The 23,694-nt window shown below is 45.4% G+C and overlaps 1 protein-coding gene across 2 annotated transcripts in view; it reads left to right on the top strand.

The window, feature by feature from the left end:
* Nucleotides 1-22,885, top strand: part of GATAD2B (GATA zinc finger domain containing 2B) — a 124,245-nt gene extending 101,360 nt beyond the window's left edge. The window contains exons 3-11 of one of the 2 annotated variants that reach the window (XM_023213809.3): nt 7,262-7,391; nt 8,731-8,862; nt 9,155-9,286; nt 9,750-9,920; nt 10,705-11,017; nt 14,020-14,222; nt 15,645-15,755; nt 15,928-16,045; nt 17,471-22,885. In XM_023213809.3, coding sequence (XP_023069577.1) covers nt 7,262-7,391; nt 8,731-8,862; nt 9,155-9,286; nt 9,750-9,920; nt 10,705-11,017; nt 14,020-14,222; nt 15,645-15,755; nt 15,928-16,045; nt 17,471-17,604 — 1,444 coding nt within the window. In that variant the 3' untranslated portion in view covers nt 17,605-22,885. Of the gene's footprint in view, nt 1-7,261; nt 7,392-8,730; nt 8,863-9,154; nt 9,287-9,749; nt 9,921-10,701; nt 11,018-14,019; nt 14,223-15,644; nt 15,756-15,927; nt 16,046-17,470 lie in introns of both variants that reach the window. The other variant, XM_023213808.3, reaches the window with a different exon arrangement.
* The last annotated feature ends 809 nt before the right edge of the window (nt 22,886-23,694 follow it).

Below are 23,694 nucleotides of genomic sequence, written 5' to 3'. Positions count from 1 at the left end.
GAGAATGAAGAAGAAAGGAATGGTTATAACCTTACATATGTTACTTTCTCTACCTTTTGATGTCTCCTTACTGGTCTTGTCCGAGGATTTTTTTTTTGAGACAGAGTCTCGCTCTGTCACCCAGGCTGGATCTCAGCTCACTGCAGGCTCCGCCTCCCGGGTTCACGCCATTCTCCTGCCTCAGCCTCCCGAGTAGCTGGGACTACAGGCGCCCACCACCTCGCCCGGCTAGTTTTTTTTTTTTGTATTTTTTTAGTAGAGACGGGGTTTCACCGTGTTAGCCAGGATGGTCTCGATCTCCTGACCTCGTGATCCGCCCGTCTAGGCCTCCCAAAGTGCTGGGATTACAGGCTTGAGCCACTGCGTCCGGCCCCGAGGATTATTTTTTTAAACCACACTCCACAAGCAAACATTATTCTTGGTAGTAACTTTAAAAACTCTTAGTAAGCAGTGGCTCACACTTGTCATCCCAGCACTTTGGGAGGCTGAGGTGGGTGGATCACCTGAGGTCAGGAGTTTGAGACCAGCCTGGCCAACGTGGTGAAATCTTGTCTCTACTAAAAATATGAAAAAATTAGCCAGCTGTGGTGGCATGCACCTGTGTCCCTAGCTACTTGGGAGGCTGAGGTGTGAGAATTGTTGAACCCTGGTGGCAGAGGTTGCAGTGAGCTGAGATCGCGCCACTACACTCCAACCTGAGCGACAGAGTGAGACTCTTATCTCAATTTTTAAAAAAAGCAAAAAGAACAACGAAAAACTCTCAGGAAACCTCAGGCAGATTCCCTAGAGGTCCTTGAAGAGAAGAAAAATACTTGTAATTTATAGGTAGTGCCAGCAGAATATTATATAAATAGGTTCATTTTTAGATTGCTTGAAAGAAAAGGACGTAGGTGAATGAGATCATGAACCTGAGTAACCTACTTGCTTTTATAATCACTCTTACCCTTCTGGAGCAATTAACTTACCCTACTTCATTGGGGACAAAGGGTTAAAGAAATGTTAGGTGGATTCTTCACATCCCAAATTGGAACTCTTAAATGCATTTTTCTTTCCTTTCCTTCCCTTTCCTTTTCCTGACACGGTCTCACTCTGTCGCCCTGGCTGGTGTGCAGTGTGGCATGATCTCCACTCACTGCAACCTCCACCTCCCAGGCTCAAGCAATCTTCCTGCCTCAGCCTCCCAAGTAGCTGGGACTACGGGCGTGTGCCCCTGTACTTGGCTAACTGTTTTGTATTTTTAGTAGAGACGAGGTTTTGCTGTGTCACCCAGGCTGATCTCTAACTCCTGCACTCAAGTGATCTGCCCACCTTCGCCTTCTAAAGTGCTGGGGTTACAGGCATGAGCCACCATGCCGGGCCCAACATTTTTCATAGAAACTTTGTTAACACAGTTTTTTTTTTTTTCCTGTTTTCAGTCCTGCTCCTTCTGTAAACATTTTGGTAAGATCTCATTAGTGCTATTGGAATTGTATTATACTGCAGATAGATACAGTATATGTTAAAAAGTCAGACTTCCTGAAAACCCATTTTTTTTTTTTTTTTTTAAGACGGAGTCTCGCTCTATTGGCCAGGCTGGAGTGCAGTGGCACAATCTCGGCTCACTGCAACCTCCGTCTCCTGGGTTCACATGATTCTCCTGCCTCAGCGTCCTAAGTAGCTGAGACTACACACCAGCTAATTTTTGTATTTTTAGTAGAGATGGGGTTTCACCTGGCCTCTATCTCCTGACCTTGTGATTCACTCACCTTGGCCTCCCAAAGTGCTGGGATTACAGGCATGAGCCACCATGCCCAGCCAAACCCAACAATTTTTTAAAAAATGTTATTTTGGGGTGATTTTTAAAAATCGTTTAAAGAGATGGGATGTTGCTCTGTTGCCCAGGCTGACATGCATTGGCTGTTCACAAGCACTATTGTGCACTGTTTCCTCAAATTCCTGAGCTCAAGTAGTCCTCCCCACTTGGCTTCCTGAGTAGCTGGGACTATTAGGCATGGGCCGCTGTACCCAACATGGGGTGATCTTTTGAAACACAATCCTCTGGAAGCTTGGGACTCCAGATATACTGACAGTTATTTCCATTTAGCCCTGAGATGTTGTATAATAATGAACAAGACTACTGGGCACAGTGACTCACACCTGTAATCCCAGCAATTTGGGAGGCCAAGGCAGGAGGATCATCTGAGGTCGGGAGTTCGAGACCAGCCTGGCCAACATGGTGAAACCCCATCTCTAGTAAAATTACAAAAATTGGCCAGGCGTGGTGGCAGGTGCCTGTAATCCTGGCTACTTGGAAGGGAGGCAGGAGAATCGCTTGAACCCAGGAGGCGGAGTTGTAGTGAGCAGAGATTGCACCACTGCACTCCCAGCCTGGGCGACAGACCAAGACCCTGTCTCAAAAGAAAAAAAAACAAAAACAAAAACCAACAGTGAGCAAAACTGATACATTCCCAGCAAGGAGAACCATAGTTTCTTTGATAGTAATAAAAGGAGGAGAGGGCTGGGTGCAATGGTGCATGCCTGTATTCCCAGCACTTTGGGAGGCCAAAGTGGGAGGATGCTTGAGTATAAGAATTTGAGATCTGCCTGGGCAATGTAGTGGTCCCTCATCTCTAGCAAGAAAAGATGAAAGAATTTGAAAGCAGAAGGCAAGAGAAGTTCTTAGCATAATAGCCATGTCATAATAACCTAAATATCTTATTTTACCATCAGTTGGTCAAGTTATGATACCTGTGAAATAAAGTATGTATGAAACCAACGCTGCTAATGTTTTGGAATTCTAGAGAGACACGGCAGTTCTCAGCTTAGTTGTTTTTACTACTGAGATAAGGATTAAGAGCTTTTTTTTTTTTTTTTGAGGCGGAGTCTCGCTCTGTGGCCCGGACTGGAGTGCAGTGGCCGGATCTCAGCTCACTGCAAGCTCCGCCTCCCGGGTTTACGCCATTCTCCTGCCTCAGCCTCCCGAGTAGCTGGGACTACAGGCGCCCGCCACCTCGCCCGGCTAGTTTTTGTATTTTTAGTAGAGACGGGGTTTCACCGTGTTAGCCAGGATGGTCTCGAGATTAAGAGCTTTATAGCTTCTGAGAATATGCCAGACTAAGTCACAAGTGATGTCACAGCAAGTGGGTCTTTTAATAATATCTCTCTAATAGGTAGGAGTTCATACTTAACTACCGCCAATGTTGTAAATTACATGTATGTTTAGGAAAAGAGCAAAATAATTTCTGTCTTGGAATGTTTAACAAATGAGGCCAGAATCCTAGCTCATTAGTTTTTGAAAATTGAGGAAAGAGGCAGGGCATGATGGCTCACGCCTGTAATCCTAGCACTTTGGGAGGCCAAGGCAGGAGAATCACTTGGGCCTAGAAGTTTAAGACCAGCCTTAGTAACATAGGGAGACCCCTTCTCTACAAAAAATTTAACAATTAGCTACTCAGGAGACTGAGGTGGGAGGATCCCTTGGGCCTAGCAGATTTGAGACTTTAGTGAGCCATGAACGATTGCACCACTGCACTCCAGCCTGGGTGACAGAGTGAGACCCTGTCTCAAAAAATAAAAGCAAAAATAAATACAAGAAAAGAGGCTGGGCGTGGTGGCTCATGCTGTAATCCCAGGTCTTTGGGAGGCTGAGGCGGGCGGATCACGAAGTCAGCAGTTTGAGACCAGTCTGGCCAACATAGTGAAACCCCATCTCTATTATAAATACAAAAAATTAGCCAGATGTGGTGGTGGGCACATGTAATTCCAGCGACTCGGGAGGCAGGAGAGTCACTTAAACCTCAGAGGAGGTTGCAGTGAGCCGAGATTGCACCATTGCCCTCCAGCACGGGTGACAGTGCAAGACTCCGACTCAAACAAGAGAGAGACTTTGGCTTTGCCTTATCTGTGCTATCTACCTAATACCAGTGTGTTTATATCTGGGAATAAAATAATCATTTAAAGTTGTTCTCAGATATAACTTCCTGATAAATGGCATATAATTCCCAAATCTCGGCCGGGCGCGGTGGCTCAAGCCTGTAATCCCAGCACTTTGGGAGGCCGAGACGGGTGGATCACCAGGTCAGGAGATCGAGACCATCCTGGTCTACACGGTGAAACCCTGTCTCTACTAAAAATACAAAAAACTAGCCGGGCGAGATGGCGGGCGCCTGTAGTCCCAGCTACTCGGGAGGCTGAGGCAGGAGAATGGCGGGAACCCGGGAGGCGGAGCTTGTAGTGAGCCGAGATCGCGCCACTGCACTCCAGCCTGGGCGACAGAGCGAGCCTCCGTCTCAAAAAAAAAAAAAAAAAAATTCCCAAATCTCCATCCAGTAATGTTTCTGTTTGTCTTGTCACTGGGCGGGTAGTTCCTAAGCAGTAAGTGGCACTCATTTGAGCAAGGAAGAATTTGTTACCTTAGAAATAACCTGTAATATATGTATCCAACTAGGACCAGAATAGAAAGAGCTTCTGAATGAAAAATCTCCCAGATTCCAAAATTACCCATGATTGATTGATTGATTGATTGATTGATTGATTTTTAATTTGTTTGAGACAGAGTCTTGCTCTGTCACCCAGGCTGGAGTATAGTGCAATCTTGGCTCATTGCAACCTCTGCCTCCCAGGTTCATGTGATTGTTGTGCCTCAGCATCCTGAATAGCTGACATTACAGGCATGTACTACCATGCCCGGCTAATTTTTGTATTTTTAGTAGAAACAGGGTTTCTCCATGTTGGCCAGGCTGGTCTCAAACTTTTGGCCTCAAGTGATCTGCCCACCCAAAATTGCCCCTGTTAATCATAGACAGGGAGTATAAAGGAATATAGATACGAGAAGTAAATCACACTTTAAAAATGAATTCAGGCCGGGCACAGTGGCTCACGCCTGTAATCCCAACACTTGGGAGGCAGAGGCAGGCAGATCACGAGGTCAGGAGTTTGAGACCAGCCTGGCCAAAACAGTGAAACCCCATCTCTACTAAAAATACAAAAAAAAATTAGCCAAGCGCGGTGCTGGGTACCTGTATTCCCAGCTACTGGGGAGGCTGAGGCAGGAGAATCGCTTGAACCCAGGAGATGGAGGTTCCAGTGAGCCGAGATCGCACCATTGCACTCCAGCCTGGGCTACAGAGCCAGACTGCATCTCAAAAAAAAGAATGCAGACACTTTATTCAGGCCTAACCGTTACTCCTCATATTCGGGGTTAGAGAATGAAAGGCTCTTTTCTCCCTCTAGTGGCTTCTTTTTCTGTATTTCTACCTTCTCAACTTGCTGTGTCTATAGCCCGCAATCTAGACAAACTTAATAATAGTTCACAAGATAGTCATTCTTATCTTTCTGTCCCCCTATTCTATTTCCTTACCTAAGTTTGGTTGATTTTAGCAACTCAGATTTACCCTGTTGAGAAATTGAATGCTTATTGCAGTGATCAGGGTTGCCCTGTTCAAAAGGTATCCATGTCCTGACTGGGCATGGTGGCTCACACCTGTAATTCCAACACTTTGGGTGGCTGAGGCAGCAGGATCACTTGAACCCGGGAGTTCAAGACTAGCCTGGGCAGCATAGCAAGACCCCCACCACTTTCAAAAAAATTCAGAAATTATCCAGGTACTCAGGAGGCTGAGGCTGGGCGATCTCTTGGAGCCAGGAGTTTGAGAATGCAGCAAGTACCACTACGCTCCAGCCTGGGCAATAGAATGAGACCCTGTCTCCAAAAAAAAAAAAAAAAAATCCATGTGCCAACAGCAGCTAGGACAAGAAACCCTGAGAAGTGGACAGCTAGTGATCTGTGATCATTAAGGGTTTAAGTTGATTATTTAAGGCCAAATGGGAGGCCAAGGCAGGAGGGTCGCTTAAGACCAGCTTGGGCAACATAGTAAGACCCTATCTACAAAAAGTACAGAAATTAGCTGGGCATGGTGGCACATGCCTATAGTCCCAGTTATTCAGGAGGCTGAGGTGGGAGGATCACTTGAGCCCAGTAGGTCAAGGCTGCAGTGAACTGTGATCGGGCCACAGGACTCCAGCCTGGGTGACAGAGTGAGATCCTATCTCAAGAGGGGGAAGAAAGAAGGACCAAAGAACAATTGCCGGCCGGGCGCGGTGGCTCAAGCCTGTAATCCCAGCACTTTGGGAGGCCGAGACGGGAGGATCACTAGGTCAGGAGATTGAGACCATCCTGGCTAACACGGTGAAACCCCGTCTCTACTAAAAATACAAAAAACTAGCCGGGTGAGGTGGCGGCGCCTGTAGTCCCAACTACTCGGGAGGCTGAGGCAGGAGAATGGCGTGAACCCGGGAGGCGGAGCTTTCAGTGAGCTGAGATCCGGCCACTGCACTCCAGCCTGGGTGACAGAGCGAGACTCCGTCTCAAAAAAAAAAAAAAAAAAAGAACAATTGCCCTCGACCTAAATACTCCCAACTACACTGACAATCTCAAGGAAGGTAGGATCTGGGAATGTATCTTTGAAGTCAGAGGAGAATTAGAAGATACAGTCATTGATTTGGGAACCTGAGGCAATTAGAGTTTCTGGAATTCTTGTTACTAGGTCTTAAGAAGTATGTGCCATTTTTTATCATCTTACACAAATAAGCATGATGCTTTTAAGGCTAACCCCAGAATAACCTAAATGAGAGTTATCTAGTAAATAGGATTAGGAGTAAGAGGAACCAATGTGGGAGATTTAGATTTCAAAGTAATTTCTAGACTCTTTTTGAGGTGCGATGCTGGATAAAACTCTGGTAAGTAGATGCAAGTTCAATATATTTGTTTCTGGAGGTTTAATCCTTTTCTATAAGGCTGTAGACATTATGCTTGACACTATTCCGTCAAATTATTAATACTTCCTTCTTTTGTGTATTCTTCAGTACCTACTCCTGACGGGATAGACTATTTTTTTTTTTTTTTTTTTTTTTTGAGATGGAGTCTTGCTCTGTTGCCCAGGCTGGAGTGCAGTGGTGCGATCTCGGCTCACTGCAGCCTCCATCTCACGGGTTCGAGAGATTCTCCTGCCTCAGCTTCCTGAGTAGCTGGGACTATAGGTGCGTGCCACCATACCCAGCTAATTTTTGTATTTTTAATAGAGGCAGGGTTTCACCATGTTGGCCAGGCTGGTCTCGAACTCCTGACTCCAGGTGATCCACCCGCCTCGGCCTCCCAAAGTGGTAGGATTACAGGAGTGAACCACCGTGCTCGGCCCCCCTTGGATTTTTTTTAATTCAGCATAGATGAGAAATTTTCTTAACTTTTGTTGGAAATAGCTTATTTTTTCCTTTTCTTGTCTAGTGAGCCAGAGCGAGGAAGGCTAACTCCCTCACCAGACATCATTGTTTTGTCTGACAATGAGGCTTCCAGTCCCCGTTCCAGTTCCAGAATGGAAGAAAGACTCAAAGCAGCCAACCTAGAGATGTTTAAGGTAAAAAGAAAGAAAAATTTCTTTTTTCATGTTACGCTCCTTCTATTTTATTTAATTCCTCAAGAGTCCTAGTTCTGTTTTTTGACTGTTTACTCTTCGGATATAAATACCCATTGTTGAAAACTTTGTAGTGACTCTCGACTTCAAGGACTTTTAAAAGGAACTATTAGAATCAAGTGGAGACGATAGTTTGAAAAGCATATGTGGGCCGGGCGCGGTGGCTCAAGCCTGTAATCCCAGCACTTTGGGAGGCCGAGACGGGTGGATCACGAGGTCAGGAGATTGAGACCATCCTGGCTAACATGGTGAAACCCCGTCTCTACTAAAAAATACAGAAAAAAAAAAAAAACTAGCCAGGCGAGGTGGCGGCCGCCTGTAGTCCCAGCTACTCGGGAGGCTGAGGCAGGAGAATGGCGTAAACCCAGGAGGCGGAGCTTGCAGTGAGCCGAGATCGCGCCACTGCACTCCAGCCTGGGTGACAGAGCGAGACTCCATCTCACCAAAAAAAAAAAGAAAAGCATCTGTATAGGCCATTATACTCAATGTTATTTATCTTTGAAAAATGAAAACAAAAGTTCATAGTTAAGTCATATAAAGTAAACCCTTGGCTGGAAGGATACCTTCTGCACTCTAACCTGAGTACCTGAGTATGAAGGGATTCCTAAGTTTTTGTGTATATCTAGGGGAAATGTGGCTTTAAGAGATTTAGGAATATTTATTTTTAAAGAAGACAGTGTGGCCGGGCGCGGTGGCTCATGCCTGTAATCCCAGCACTTTGGGAGGCCGAGGCGGGTGGATCACGAGGTCAGGAGATCGAGACCATCCTGGCTAATACGGTGCAACCCCGTCTGTGCTGAAAATCCCATCTCTACTAAAAATACAAAAAATTAGCCGGGCGTAGTGGTGGGTGCCTGTAGTCCCAGCTACTCGGGAGGCTGAGGCAGGAGAATGGCGTGAACCCGGGAGGCAGAGCTTGCAGTGAACTGAGATGGCGCCACTGCACTCCAGCCTGAGTGACAGAGCGGGACTCCGTCTCAAAAACAAAAAGCAAAACAAAACAAAAAAAACAGTGTTTCTCTTTAGTCATTCTTCTTTTTGCCAGGAATCTGACTGATTAACATTTATATGTAGTCTCTCCTTTAATTCTGTAAGCATTTCTTTGAGTACCTACTGAATGCCAGGCACTGTGCCAGACCCCAGTGATACAAAGATAATCCTATTGCCACTTTTGCTTCTTGTGGAAGATGAAGGTTTCAGAGCTAAGAAGTAAAGATTGTCTCTTGCAGGAAGGAATTCTGGGTACCTGCTGCCATAGCTGACAGTCTTGTTGTTTCCTTAGGGGAAAGGCATTGAGGAACGACAGCAGCTTATCAAGCAGCTGAGAGATGAGCTACGATTGGAAGAAGCCCGACTGGTCCTGTTAAAGAAACTGAGACAGAGTCAGCTACAGAAAGAGAATGTGGTCCAGAAGGTAATGTGCCCTAGAAATAAAGGACTAAAGGAAAGTAGAGAAAAACTGGTTTGAGAGTAGGTTACCCCAGGTGGGTTCAGGTGGGTGGCTCATTTCTTCCTAGGTCCGTAGTTTTTCAGTCTGTCGTAGTAGTGATTTTTTTTTTTTTTTTTTTTTTTTTTTTTTGGTTTTTCCTCCTGGTTGACAAGAACTTCACACTGACAAGGAATTTTTTAAAGTCTAGAAATATACCAGATTTCCACCTCTGATTATTGGCCTTTTCCACAGTCTTATTTTCTCTTCCCTCTCCCAGACTCCAGTTGTACAGAATGCAGCATCTATTGTTCAGCCATCTCCTGCCCATGTGGGACAGCAGGGCCTTTCTAAGCTTCCCTCCCGGCCTGGAGCCCAAGGGGTTGAACCTCAAAATTTGAGAACATTACAGGTATGTGACCCATAGTGGGATCTTAGTGTCGGAGGGCCCTGTCTAATCCTGTCTCTGTTTTTGGGCTTTTGTGAAGATTATAGAAGAACCTGGCCATGATAGAGGTGTTATTATTACTAATTGTTCTGTTGGTCCATTATGGCATGATTTAGTCTTCAGTAGAAAGATGAATAACTTTCATCTTTCCACTGTAGTTTTTCTTATCGAGGGAATGCTTCCAGTTTCTCTAGAGAAGTGATAGTTTTCTATCTAACCCTATAGGATTAGATAGTTTATACCAAAAAAAGCCAAGGACTTCCTAGCCACTAATCAGGGTTTACAGTGATGGTAGATTTATCTCATAGACCATTAAATGAAATTACGAAGTCTGGCTGTGTTCCTATGTTTCTACTTTTGCATTTCGTGCTGTGTTATACACAGCGTACAACCTGTGATTAGTTCTTTTCCTCTTCTTCCCCTCCAGGGTCACAGTGTCATCCGTTCAGCTACCAATACCACCCTTCCACACATGTTGATGTCTCAACGTGTTATTGCACCAAACCCAGCCCAGCTACAGGGTCAGCGGGGCCCGCCTAAACCTGGCCTTGTACGCACCACAACACCCAACATGAATCCTGCCATTAATTACCAACCGGTAAGAGAGAGCTGAGCCCTAATGTGGAAACAGAGAAATCCTTTATTTGCTTTGCTTGTCAAAAGGGCCATAGGTTTTAAGTTTTTATACATAGATAAACTCTAGGACAAAAATGGTTATTTGGGTAGGAATTTAATTGAGAGCAGTCCCAAAAGTAGAAGCTTTGAGGAATTATATTAAAATAGTAGTAGAGAAGAGAGGTTATACAGCAGAGCAGCAGTAAGCTAAAAATCTGCCTAGAAGAGACTGATCTAGGGAATAAGAAGCACAAGAATGTGTGACAGAAAGCAAAATCTTTATTTCTCTCTCTTTTTTTTGTTTTTTGAGATGGAGTCTCACTCTGTTGCCCAGGCTGGAGTACAATGGCATGATCTTGGCTCACTGCAACCTCTACCTCCTGGGTTCAAGGAATTTCCAGCTAATTTTTTGTATTTTTTGTAGAGACGGGGTTTTACTATGTTGGCCAGGCTGGTCTCAAACTCCTAACCTCAAGTAATCTGCCCGCCTCGGCCTCCCAGAGTGTTAAGATTACAGGTGTGAGCCACCACGCCTGGCCTTTCTTTCTTTCTTAGCAATTTTAGCTCATGATCATCATCATTTTCCTTTCCTACGTGTCAGAGTTCTTTTTCAATGAATAAGTTGACCACCTCCTATTTTGGAGAAGCGATTTGGAGAAGCGAAGTAGTCCAAACCAGGATCAGACAGTGTCCTCTGCCAAGAACGTAAGAATTGGTCCTTTCTCCTACATACCATGATTGACCCCATTCTCAATCTATTTCAGCAGTCAAGTTCTTCTGTTCCATGTCAGCGTACAACATCCTCTGCCATCTATATGAACCTTGCCTCTCATATCCAGCCAGGGACCGTGAACAGAGTGTCCTCGCCACTTCCTAGCCCCAGCGCCATGACTGATGCTGCCAACTCACAGGCTGCAGCCAAATTGGCTCTTCGCAAACAGCTGGAAAAGACACTCCTGGAGATCCCACCCCCTAAACCTCCTGCTCCCTTACTTCACTTCTTGCCTAGTGCAGCCAATAGCGAGTTCATCTATATGGTAGGCTTGGAAGAAGTCGTACAAAGTGTCATTGACAGCCAAGGTAAGGCTATTTCTTGAGCAAGTGGTTGCCAAGCCTAATTGACATAGGCAGAGTATCAGAGGGTACTCTACAATATTAAATAACTTTTCCTTCCTGTTACCAAACCACCTCCCATCCCTTCTTTACAGGCTATTTGGGAGCAACATGTTAGAAGTAGAGTGTGTGTATGTGTGTGTTTTTGGTTTTTGTTTGAGATGGAGTCTCGCTCTGTTGCCCAGGCTGGAGTGCAGCGGCACAATCTCAGCTCACTGCAACCTCTGTCTCCCGAGTTCTGGCAATTCTCCTGCCTCAGCCTCCCATGTAGCTAGGACTACAGGCACATGCCACCACACCTGGTTAATTTTTGTATTTTTAATAGAGACGGGGTTTCATCATGTTGGCCAGGCTGGTCTGGAACTCCTAACATCAGGTGATCTGCCCACCTTGGCTTCCTAAAGTGCTAGAATTACAGGCATGAGCCACTGCATCCGGCCAGCCGGCTGGGGCCGGCTTGTCTGTCTGTCTATCTATCTTCAGCTTGTTTTTTTTTCCCTGCGTTAGGTCAGGTATCATTGAGGCTTGATGTTTTTATTTGTATTGTATCTATCTTGTATGTTTTTTGTAGGACAGTAAGTTCTCACTTAACGTCATCAATAGTTTCTTAGAGGCTGGGCGTGGTGGCTCAAGCCTGTAATCCCAGCACTTTGGGAGGCCGAGACGGGCAGATCACGAAGTCAGGAGATCGAGACCATCCTGGCTAACACAGTGAAACCCCGTCTCTACTAAAAAAATACAAAAAACTAGCTGGGCGAGGTGGCAGGCGCCTGTAGTCCCAGCTATTCGGGAGGCTGAGGCAGGAGAATGGCGTAAACCTGGGAGGCAGAGCTTGCAGTGAGCCGAGATCTGGCCACTGTCCAGCTGGGCGACAGAGCGAGACTCCGTCTCAAAAAAAAAAAAAAAAGTTTCTTAGAAACTATGACTTTAATTGAAACAGCTATGGTGAAGGGGGTCCTCAAATAACATCATTTTATTATAACATTGGTAAGAAAAAAAGATTGGTTTTGTAGTATGTCGTTTCACTTAAATCACAGTCTCTAAGAATCTGTCAACAACACTGAGGACTGACTGTATTTTGTTTAGTTCTTTTAAATGGTGGCTAGCATGATGCTTGCATAATTTGATAAATAGAACTTTCTCTTGTTTTTTTGAGACAGGGTCTGACCCTGTCATCTAGGCTTGAGTGCAATGGTGTGATCTGAGCTCTCTGCAGCCTTGAACTCCCAGGCTCAAGCCATCCTCCCATTTCAGCCTCCTGAGTAACTGGGACCACTGCCATGCACCACCATGCCAGTTTTTTTCTTTGTTGGTTTTTTTTTTTTTTGGAGACAGAGTCTTACTCTATCACCCAGGCTGGAGTGCAGTGGCATGATCTTGGCTGGCTCACTACCTCTGCCTCTCAGTTTCAAGCAATTCTTTTTTTTGGGGGGGTGGGGGGGGATGGAATCTTGTTCTGTTGCCCAGGCTAGAGAGTACAGTGGCATGATCTCAGCTCACTGCAACCTCCACCTCCTGGGTTCAAGCGATTCTCCTGCCTCAGTCTCCCGAGTAGCTGGGATTACAGGTGCCTGCCACCACGCCTGGCTAATTTTTGTTTTTAGTAGAGATGGGATTTCACAATGTTGGTCAGGCTGGTGTTGAACTCCTGACCTCAGGTGATCCACCTGCCTTGGCTTCCCAAAGTGCTGAGGTTACAGGTGTGAGCCACTGTGCCCTGCCCAAGCAATTCTTTTGCCTCAGCTTCCAAAGTAGCTGGCATTACAGATGCGTTCTACTACACCTAGCTAATTTTTTCTGTTTTTAGTAGAGATAGGATTTTGCTATGTTGACCAGGCTGGTCTCAAACTCCTGGCCTCAAGTAATCTGCCTGCCTCGGCCTCCCAAAGTGTTGGAATTTGTGAGCCACCATGCCTGGCCGGGAACTTCTATTTTTAATGTCTGTGGTTTTGCAACATTGTACTGAATTACTGTATTTAGTCTTTGACGTACAAATGCTTACAGTTGAGAAACTAGACACACTTACATAGATAACTAAGAAAGACCATATAAAAAGCTGTAAACCAATACTAAACCATACTATTAACAACATATAGTCTAGACTAACTGAAGTTATTAAACTTGAATTTCTAAACATGTAGACTTCTGAGAAAGCCTGCCAATAAAGGAAAATGCCCAGAGGAGTCAGTATTAGCTATAAATAGATCACAAAGTGAGTAATTCAGACACTGATAACTATTTAAAACCATAAATGTATATGACAGGGTAAGTACAGTCTGAGAGGTAAGGAGATACTAAGAAGCAGAAGTATTGGTTGAGTAAGACAGAGTCCTTTGACTTTGAATTGACACAGTATTTTCTCAGTGTGATACAGTAGAAAATCAGGAAACATCCCAGCTTTATCAGAAGCTACCTTTGTTGTTGTTGTTATTGTTGTTGTTGTTTGAGACTGAGTCTTGTTCTGTTGCCCAGGCTGGAGTGCAGTGGCACAATTTTGGCTCACTGCAACCTCTACCTCCCAGGTTCAAGCAATTCTCCTGCCTCAGCCTCCTGAGTAGCTGGGATTACAGGCGCGTGCCACCACGCCCGCCTAATTTTTTTGTATTTTTAGTAGAGACGGGGTTTCACCGTGTTGGTCAGGCTGGTCTCGAATCCTGACCTCATTAGCCGTCCACCTCAGCCTCCCAAAGTGCTGGGATTGTAGGTGTGAGCCACCGCGCCCAGCCAGAAGCTACATTTCTTCGACTTCTTTCCTCATTTGAAAATGAGGATGGTACTGTCTGAATTCCCTAAAGCGATATTGTTATAATCAGATGAAATAAAAGTATTTTGTAAATTATAGAATATCTTTTTTGTAGAGTCTCTTTCTTTAATTCAACAGAATAGACTCCTGGAAAAGATCTGTTTGATTAAGAGAAACAGAGGAGATAGGAAATGTAAAGCCACTGACTGTTTTTGTTGGTATCTAGGCAAAAGCTGTGCCTCACTTCTGCGGGTTGAACCCTTTGTATGTGCCCAGTGCCGCACAGATTTCACCCCTCACTGGAAGCAGGAAAAGAATGGTAAGATTCTATGTGAGCAGTGTATGACCTCCAACCAGAAGAAGGCTCTAAAAGCTGAACACACCAACCGGCTGAAAAATGCATTTGTGAAAGCCCTACAGCAGGAACAGGTAAGAATTCTGACTGCTCTCTGGCCACCTGTCCCAGTTTTTTTTTTTCCAAAGGGTCATGCCTTCTAGTTTGCAGGAGTAGTTCATGTGATCCCTACAGGTCCAGAGGTTCCCTTTTTTTTTTTTTTTTTTTTTGAGATGGAGTCTTGCTTGAGACGGAGTCTTGCTCTGTCACCCGGGCTGGAGTGCAGTGGCCGGATCTCAGCTCACTGCAAGCTCTGCCTCCCGGGTTTACGCCATTCTCCTGCCTCAGCCTCCCGAGTAGCTGGGACTACAGGCGCCCGCCACCTCGCCCGGCTAGTTTTTTTGTATTTTTTTAGTAGAGACGGGGTTTCACCGTGTTAGCCAGGATGGTCTCGATCTCCTGACCTCGTGATCCGCCCGTCTCGGCCTCCCAAAGTGCTGGGATTACAGGCTTGAGCCACCGCGCCCGGCCAGAGGTTCCCTTTTTGTCTCCTTATCATTCTGTCCCATTTCCATTTCAGCGAGTATTCTGATTAAGAACATGGTAAAATATAATGGCTGAGGTTAACAGAAAGGGACAGAAAGCTTGGGGCTCTTGGCTTTTCCATAGCACTCTATTCTCATCTTCATTTTCTCCTAAAACAAATAATAGAGTTTGGTGGGAGGAATTTATATTTGTACTATAAATCTCTTTGAAACAGTTATTTACAGTGCGTATTTGACGAGAAATGACAAAAGAAAGAGTGAATTATGAAGTAGCCCAGTGAAGAGTAGTGGTTCTAGAGTATGTGAACATCTCATGTAGCAGTTAAAGGATGAGAATATCTTAGGGAAAAATGTGTTGGGAAACTCAGATCCTTTTCTTCCTATTTCCCACTCCACCCATCAGACTCCCTTGTTTGAGTAGCATCATAGACTCCTTGGAAAATCGGGTAGGCAGGAGTCAAAAATAAAACCCCATTTATGCTCTAGGACTGGTGGTAAACAAATAAATAAATAAAAATTTTTAAAAAGAAAAGGTGTTGAAATAAAACCCCAGTAATTCATCGCATTAATTGTATCAGTTGGTTCATCACCTCTAGCCAACTTCTGAGAGCCAGCTTTCCTTGAGAAAGAGAGGAGGATCCCTTGATCAATGAAGCAAGTTAGCTGCTTATACCCAGAATCTCAGTGTACCACCCCACCAAACCCTTTTGCCTTTTCCATATTCCACCAACTAGCCAACAACATTAGAGGTTAGGAATACCTCTAGGTTTTCTGGTTAGGAAATTGGGTGGGCCAGGCGCAATGATTCATGCCTGTAATCTCAGCACTTTGGGGAGGCTAAGGTGAGAGGATTACTTGAGCCCAGGAGTTCAAGACCAGCCTGGGCAACAAAGGCAGATTGTGTCTCTATTAAAAAAAAAAAAAGGAAATTGGGTTCTGTCCTACTCAACCTGATCTAATGACTCCCAACAGGAAATTGAACAGCGATTACAGCAGCAGGCAGCCCTCTCCCCCACTACAGCTCCAGCTGTGTCCAGTGTCAGTAAACAAGAGACCATCATGAGACATCATACGCTTCGGCAGGTAAGGAAGTTTTTGCCTGATCCTTATTTCTTTAGAAGATTTATCAGCCATTTATCACAGTTTGTCCTTTCTATTGTGGGAAATCATACTCTTCTTCTGTACCCCTTATCTTTGCCCTCACTTAACATTCTATCATAGCAAAGTTGTATCAACTGTCTCCTCATCATTGCAGGCTCCACAGCCCCAGAGCAGCCTCCAGCGTGGCATACCCACATCTGCCCGCTCCATGCTTTCAAACTTTGCACAGGCACCCCAGTTGTCTGTGCCAGGTGGCCTCCTTGGTATGCCAGGTAAGGATTAATCTGAAAACGTTTCCCATGGGTCAACTGTTAGTATACAGTTCCGTAGTAGCGCCTTTAGGGGAATTGTTCCTTCCTTTACTTTCTATTCTTTCTGTAGGGCATGCACCCTCACTCTTCTGTTACCCAGCAAATGTTTGGTAAATTCATATTACATGCCAGTCACAGTGCACTAGGGTTTTGGTGGTGAAAATGACCCAGATCCTACCATTATAAATTTAACTTTTAATATCCCTTCAGTAGAAATGTGGTTATTGATCTCTTTTGGCCGGGACAGCAGGGTTAACTGTTCAGTTTGAATGATCCAGGGATGCTTCTCCATAATCTGCAGTCTCAAAATCAAAGCTGATTTAATGATTCTATCTCTCACAATTATTCATCTTCCTCTCACCACTGTTTCACTTGTCTCTCCTATACCATCAGAAGCATGTTCATTATTCTTGGTAGGACTGAAATTTCAGGAAGTCCCCTTTTCCTAAAGCTTAGGAATATGAGTGGGGATTGAAATAAAGTTGCTGTGTGGGGCGCGGTAGCTCACACCCATAATCCCAGCACTTTGAGAGACCGAGGCAGGCGGATCACTTGAGATCAGGAGTTTGAGACCAGCCTGGCCAACATGGTGAAACCCTGTGTCTACTAAAAATACAAAAATTGGCTAGGCGTGGTGGCTCATGCCTGTAATCCCAGCACTTTGGGAGGCCAAAGCAAGTGGATCACCTGAGGTCAGGAGTTCGAGACCACCCTGGCCAACATGATGAAACCCCATCTCTACTAAAAATACAAAAAATTAGCCCAGTGTGGTGGCAGGTGCCTGTAATCCCAGCTACTCAGGAGGCTGAGGCAGGAGAATTGCTTGAACTTGGGAGGCGGGGGTTGCAGTGAGCTGAGATTGTGCCACTGCACTCCAGCCTGGGCAACAAGAGCGAAATTATGTCTCAAATAAATAAATAAACAACCAGACAGAATTAATTGGCCAGGCGCAGTGGCTCACAACTGTAATCCCAGCACTTTGGGAGGCTGAGGCCAGTGGATCATTTGAGGTCAGGAGTTCAAGATTAGCCTGGCCAACGTGGTGAAACCCCATCTCTACTAAAAATACAAAAAATAGCTGGGCGGTAGTGGCACGTGCCTATAATTCCAGCTACTCTGGAGGCTGAGGCAGGAGAATTGCTTGAGTCTGGAAAGCAGAGGTGAGCCAAGATCGCACCACTGCACTCCAGCCTGGGTGACAGAACAAGACTGCATCTCAAAAAAGAAAAAGAAAGTTGCTGTTGAAATAAAGCTAACCAAGTGTGGCCAGATACTGGTAAATTCTGCTTCCTTTCCATCTCCAACTCTGCAGCCCAAGGGTAGAGCAGAAGGGAATGTTATTTCCTCTTTTAATACCTGCCCTCCACTTTTGTCTCCTGGGTCCAGGTGTCAACATTGCATACTTGAATACTGGCATCGGAGGACACAAAGGCCCCAGTTTGGCAGACCGACAGCGTGAATACCTTTTAGACATGATCCCTCCCCGGTCTATATCGCAGTCCATCAGTGGACAGAAATAACGCCTATTCCACTTGTACTGCCCCATCCTTGAATCCTTTATCCCTTTCCTCTTTCATTCCCCCAACTTCTGTCGCATGCAGTGCCTGTACTGGTGCCTACCATACACGGAAAGCAAAACAGAAAAACAGAAGACAAAAAATAGAAATCAGCAAGAAAACACACGCCCTGCCCTGCCACCTCCCCTTTATTTCACACTGCTGCGATCTGTTTTTCTGCCGCTCTGTCTTCTCTCTTCAGTTTTCTTTAACAGTGAGGTGGATCTTTACCTCTGATAGAGGTCAGAATGAGGTCCTGGGGAGAATCTAAGCCCTCCAATGTCTGTTTCTAAAGTTGTTTTATGCTATAATTATTACCATTTTTAATGATGTTGTGTGTCCTCCCTTTGTTCAGTGGACGGTTAAACCTTCCCCCACTCAACCAATCTTTTTCTTTTTCCTTTTCTTCCTTTTTTTTTTTTTTTGTAAACACAAATGATATTCAGTTCAATGATAACGAGCATTGCAGATTGCAGTAGGGGTTCCAGCTGCCGAGTAGGACATGACTAGGAGTGTTAGGGGCAGAAGTTTTGAATGCACTTAACTGGAGGAGGGCGTGGGGTTGGGGGTATCGAACAAGGACGAATAGCACCCACCTGTGGGTGTTTGAGGGCTGGACAATTTGGGTGGCAGTGTTTAGTATTGAAGTTGGACTCTAAGAATGAGGGGAAAGAGCCTGGAGGGAGGAGCTTTAAAACTCAACCACTCTGGAATTTACCCATAGAAGACAGGGAGAGAGAGGTACGAAGATGGGCTTAATTATGAGCCAGGGAGAATTGAAACTAGGTCCTGCCCTTCTGGATCTTGGGGAAATAAGACCAATCTCCTGACCCCAGTGGGAACACGGAAGTCTATTCCAGGCCAACCAGCCCAAAATTATTTCATCTTGTATCCTTTGTAAAATTATCCGTCACCCCACCCTGCTTTTAAAAATTCTAATCTATCCCCTCTAACTATAGCCCCATCTATAATACAGAGGAACGGCTGTTCCAAGACTGTTTGCTGGGTGTCCCACAAATTGGATGGACATGAATGAGTCAAGTGACAACAGGAGGAAATAGAGGAAAGAAGGGATTTCTCTCCCAACAGTTGAGATTCTCATATTTGCCTATTCTTTCACCCTCTGAGTGCCAGGAGATGAGAGGCTAGGGGCACACAATCAGGTTGGAGTCCTGTCCTTACTCTGCTGCACCAGCTGCAGAACCAACTGCTCAAAGCCAAACAGTTGTGGCAAAACCAGCTTCGGACCTCTGCTGTACAAATAGTTGTTTCCTGCCCCCAGAATGATACTAATTTTGTCTTTTTTTTTTTTTTTTTTTTAAAGCGCTACTAATGTAGAGAATGAATTGAATTGTGCAATGTTGCTGTTCTGGGGATTGGGGAGATTAGCATCCCATTTGCCCACACTGTGGGAAGAGGGAGTGGACCAGGCTGTTTTTGAAGTAAGGGAAGCCCCTTAAAGGTACGGGTTTCTGCTCTTCTCATAGTGTACACCCACCTGCCTCTCTGGCTCCAGAAGCTGCCAGAGTGCACTGGGGGCCAATCTTCTCAGCAGAGAAGAATGAGGAGAAGTTTAATATGTTGCCCTTGAAAGTCATCTGAGGAAGTTTCCCCACTTTTATTTTTTAAAATTAACTAATTTTTTTAAAGAAGGCACTTTTAAAATTCACACACACACGAACCGCACATCTTCCCCATAAAATTTGGAGGTGGGGTGGGAGAAAGAGCTAAAATCAGGCTCAGTTCCCCTACTCTGGCCTCTACTCCCTACACCCCAGTGCCACTGTGGGTGACTATACTGGCCCTACGGGCCTTCCTGGCTTTTTTCTTTCCTCCCTTTCCCCCAAATTCATTGAGCACTTAAAGGAGCAGAGATGCAGCCAGTGTCTGGGCTCCCCCAGTGGTGAAATGATCTGGAAGCTAGATGCTAGTAACAGGTAGTGATTGGGTCTTTTCGAGTATTTTTCTGGGGAATGTGGTACCCCTGACTGTAAGTGGTGGGAGAGGGAGGGGGGTTAATGGAACTGGGTCTGGGATTATTTTAAAATTATATATATATATATAAAGATATATTCTTACATCTTTTCTTTGCCCTCTGTGCTTTGAAAGCACTGGATAAATTGTTTGGTTTTGCTTTTCTCTCTTCCACAAAATTGGAAGCTTTTTTTAAAAATATTTTCCCTACAAGTCATCTTGCCTTGTGGCATGTCTGTCTAGCCTCTTCCTCCCTCCCTCATGATGAAGTGCCATTTCTGTTACGTCTCCCTCTCCCCAAGCTCAGAGGTGCTCAGAGGTACGAGATGCCCAAGTTTGTCAGTTGAGATTAAAAGTAAGGAACAGAGAATGTGCAATACCGTCTGGCTGTGGGCCGTCCTTGCCCTGCCCTGAGCTGAGTCCTTTCCCTGGGAGCCAGGCCACCTTAGAATGGGGTTTGGAAGTAAGATGTATAGAGTTGGGGAATCATGGAGAAGGAAAGCCTATAGTCAGTGCCTGCTTAGGTGCTGAGGCCATAGGGGAGATGGTGGAATCTTCCCTGTTCTTATCCCCTCAGGGTCAGTTACATAGAAGCTGCTGCTTGACTAGTATAGCTCGGTGACCCTTTGTTCAACCGCTGAGGTTTGATTTCTTACCCTTTCTTCTCCCCATTTTCATACTCTTCCCAGGGATTAGTGATGGAGGTGAGGTCTCCCTAATCATGGTAAAGTATTAACCTTCCACCTCCTCCCTTCCCTCCTCCTTTGTCATCCTTCTGTCTTCCTCAATTCTCTTTCTCTTTTTCATCACTGATTGCCTTGTGTCCCTCCAAGTCTACTTGTTACTATCCATCTCAAGGCTCTGGGCCGTGTAGACACTAAACCTCATGCACTAAGGACAGGAGGAAAGACCCTCTGTTTGGAACATTATTAGTAGAGTGAGGATCCCACCAGTTCTGCCTGGCTTCCTCCATCCCCAGAGGCACTAAAAGCAGTAGTTTAAGGTTGGTGTCTTACTCCCTAGAAGCCTGAAATGGGTGGAATAGTGGTAAGGCTTGGGTAAAACTGGGGGACAGAGGTTCTTATTTGTCGATTTTATTTTATAATTTGACCACGGCATCTGGACTCCCTGTATCCCTAGAATAAGTATTTTTCCCACATTTTTGGATATATGTATGGTAGACAATTTTTTTTTAAGACACAGAGATAAATGTTTTCCTGCTTTGGTTACCTTTCCTTTCCCCTTTAAAAGGAATTAGCTATAGAACTGCTTTGTAAAGATGCTTCTTGATATTTTACTTTTGTTCCTTTTCCCTAATCATTCCCTTTTCTCCCTACTCCTCCAGAAGGCATAACCCTTCTCTCCACACCCCTACCCCTAAACCAGTCCTAGGCTCCCGTCCTTTCCATCAAGACCTTCATTAGCTTATGATATTTGCTGCCGAGACGTTATAACAAGGACTCATTCGTGTATATAAGCTATTTCTTGATCCATTTAAAAGGAATTGTACATTGTGTAGAAAAAAAAAAAAAGCCTGAAAAAGAGAAAAAAAAGCCCTAGCCATGGATATTGTGAAACTGTGTTATGTCATTTTGTAATGTGCCCGTTTGTGTATGATCCGTGCAAAAGGGTTTCTGGGGAAGGGGAGGGGGTAGGGAGGCAGGGCTGTGGAGGGTGGGTAGGGGAGTGGGCCGGGCCCAGCACACTGAGACTGGCAGCTGCTCCAACCCCATCCCTCCTTAGAGATGCCACCTCCCCCACCACCCACCCCTAATTTGTGCCTTGCCTCCCCACCCTGGAGTAGTCCCTCCGGGTCACCAGCACTGCCTTGGCAGAGCCCACTCCCTACCCTAACCTGCCCACCCTCCCTATCCCCCAGCATTAGGTTGATACTGTGGGGAAGTGCTGGGGGTTGGGAGGTAGCCGAGGAATGGGGCAGTTCCCGGGGGCATCGAAACCAAGTATTATTATGAATTGTAATTGTATTTGCACTGTTTTTTTTTCCTCTGATTGCATCAGCATATATACAATATACCTATATAACAAAATTCAGTGTCAAGCTTTCTTATGCAAGGGATTTCCCCCACCCCACCTCCTCAAAAAGGAAATAACCTAGTCTTACGGGCCTTTGAGGGTGGATTGTCAGGGGATGATAGAAAGGATTTTAATAAGTCATCCTGAGGAAATTTCACCTAGTGAGAGCCACATCCATCTGCACAGTCTTAGGCTGTGTGAACAGAGGTGAGGCTGAGCTCCTGTGAAAGCCATGACCTCCTGGTCCCAGACTGTGTAGAGTAAAAAGAACCACCAACACAAAAGGGGTTGAGGGGGCTGCAATCTGGAGACCTGGGGTCTCCTTCTGACTTGCTATGTGATCTTTCGTAGTTAATTTTCTGGGTCTCAATTTTCTTATCTGTGAAGAAAAGATAAGCAGGAGATGAAGGTGGCCTGAAGCAGGAGATCATCTGGCCACCAAGTTTAAAATTCTATACTTCTTTCCTCACCTGCCAAAGCCAAAAAACAACTTGAGGTGAGGAAAGTGTTGGGCCAAGAAACCAGGGAGGAACTGAAAGTGACTCGCGTTGAAGTGGTCATGTGTATGACAGTGCCCTTGGAGAACTGCCAGTCCTCCACGGTTACCCTTGATTTGGGAGAGGCAGCAGAGTCTTGTCCAGGGTGTCAGACCAGTGACATCTTTGCCTTTATGCCTCTAGTCATCTGAGGGCAGGGACCAGGCCTCAAGCCCCATCTCACAGCCAACCACAGAGCCCTTAAGGGTGGTTGACAACTGAATGCCCCAGGTTGGTGCTCCAGTTATTTACTCCCTTTGTGAGCTACAGGATATGGAACTTCCCCCGTCTTGGTGATAAAATAGGAGAGCTCAGACACAGCCCACATTTTGTCTCCTTCCCTCAGATTTCATCTGAACCCCCCTAAAGGCAGCTGTTTCACAGTCTGTCTCCTTCAGGGGCCCAATTTCCCCACAGCCTGGGCTGAGTACTCCTACTCTCTTCTTTAGGTTCTGGGCTGATAAAGCCTGGAGAGGGTACAGGGTGATGGGTGAAGCCCTGGTGAAGGTGGAAGGATAGATTGGGGTTGGGGGGTGGGGAGCAGGGAGGTGGGATGGGGAATGGCCTTCCCTGAATAGGGTGGGTGGGAGGGGAACAAGACCCTTTTGCACAACTCTCTTTAAGTTTCCTTTATTTCTTTTTTAACTCATTCTGCTTTTCTGCATTGTGTTTGGGAAATAAAATGAAAAAACTAAGACCAATAGAAACTGGTTTTCAAAAAGGCAAATACACTCCCATCTGTTTCAGATGCTGCTGAGCATTTCAGCAGTGACAGATTCAAATAATAAGCTAATTTTTGGAGAAAGGATTAAAAGAAAAAAAAACTTTGTAATATTTATCACTTGCAAGCTATGTTTAATAAAGAAAGGAATGGTTTCTAAACTTTCCTGTGGCTTGTGCTTTCGTTATGGGGCTGGGGGTGGCAGTTTGGTGGGATAATTTTTGGGGTAATTGGGAGATGAGCTATGGCTGTCTTCCCTAGTGAGTCCAGCCATGGACTGAGTGCCTTTGGTTTGTATCCTTCTCTTTGATTGATGATTATTTAAAGCCCTGACCTACTTCTGTGTTCTTGTTCCCCTCCAACTCTAGCTGGAGCCAGTGTTCTGAAAGCCACCAACCCCACGTTCGTTATCTGATGACTTCAGGTCTCATGGTATCATGGGGAGGGGGCTGGGTCTCCATTCTCTCCTAGGGAAAGGTGGCCCCTAGCAGTCCTTGGCCCTTTCCACCACACTGCTCTGGTCTCTGGTAACAGAATCCTTTAGTCAGGCACAGTGCTGCATGCCTCTAGCTACTCAGGAGGCTAAGGCGGGAGGATCGCTTGAGCCAGGAGATCAGCCTAGGCAATGTAGTGAGACCCCATCTCTATAAAAGAAAGTAAATATTTTGTAACATGCTTGTTCGTCTAGATGGTTGCCTTATACCAGCAGGGGCTCACATTGCTATTTTCTAGCAAACTACGGAATATAGTTATTTAACAATCTGAATACAACATCCCCTGAAAGATCTG

This window comes from Piliocolobus tephrosceles, chromosome 1 (genome assembly GCF_002776525.5).
Source record: "Piliocolobus tephrosceles isolate RC106 chromosome 1, ASM277652v3, whole genome shotgun sequence".
Taxonomy (NCBI): Eukaryota; Metazoa; Chordata; class Mammalia; order Primates; family Cercopithecidae; genus Piliocolobus; species Piliocolobus tephrosceles.
This window is presented reverse-complemented; position numbering and strand designations above follow the sequence as displayed.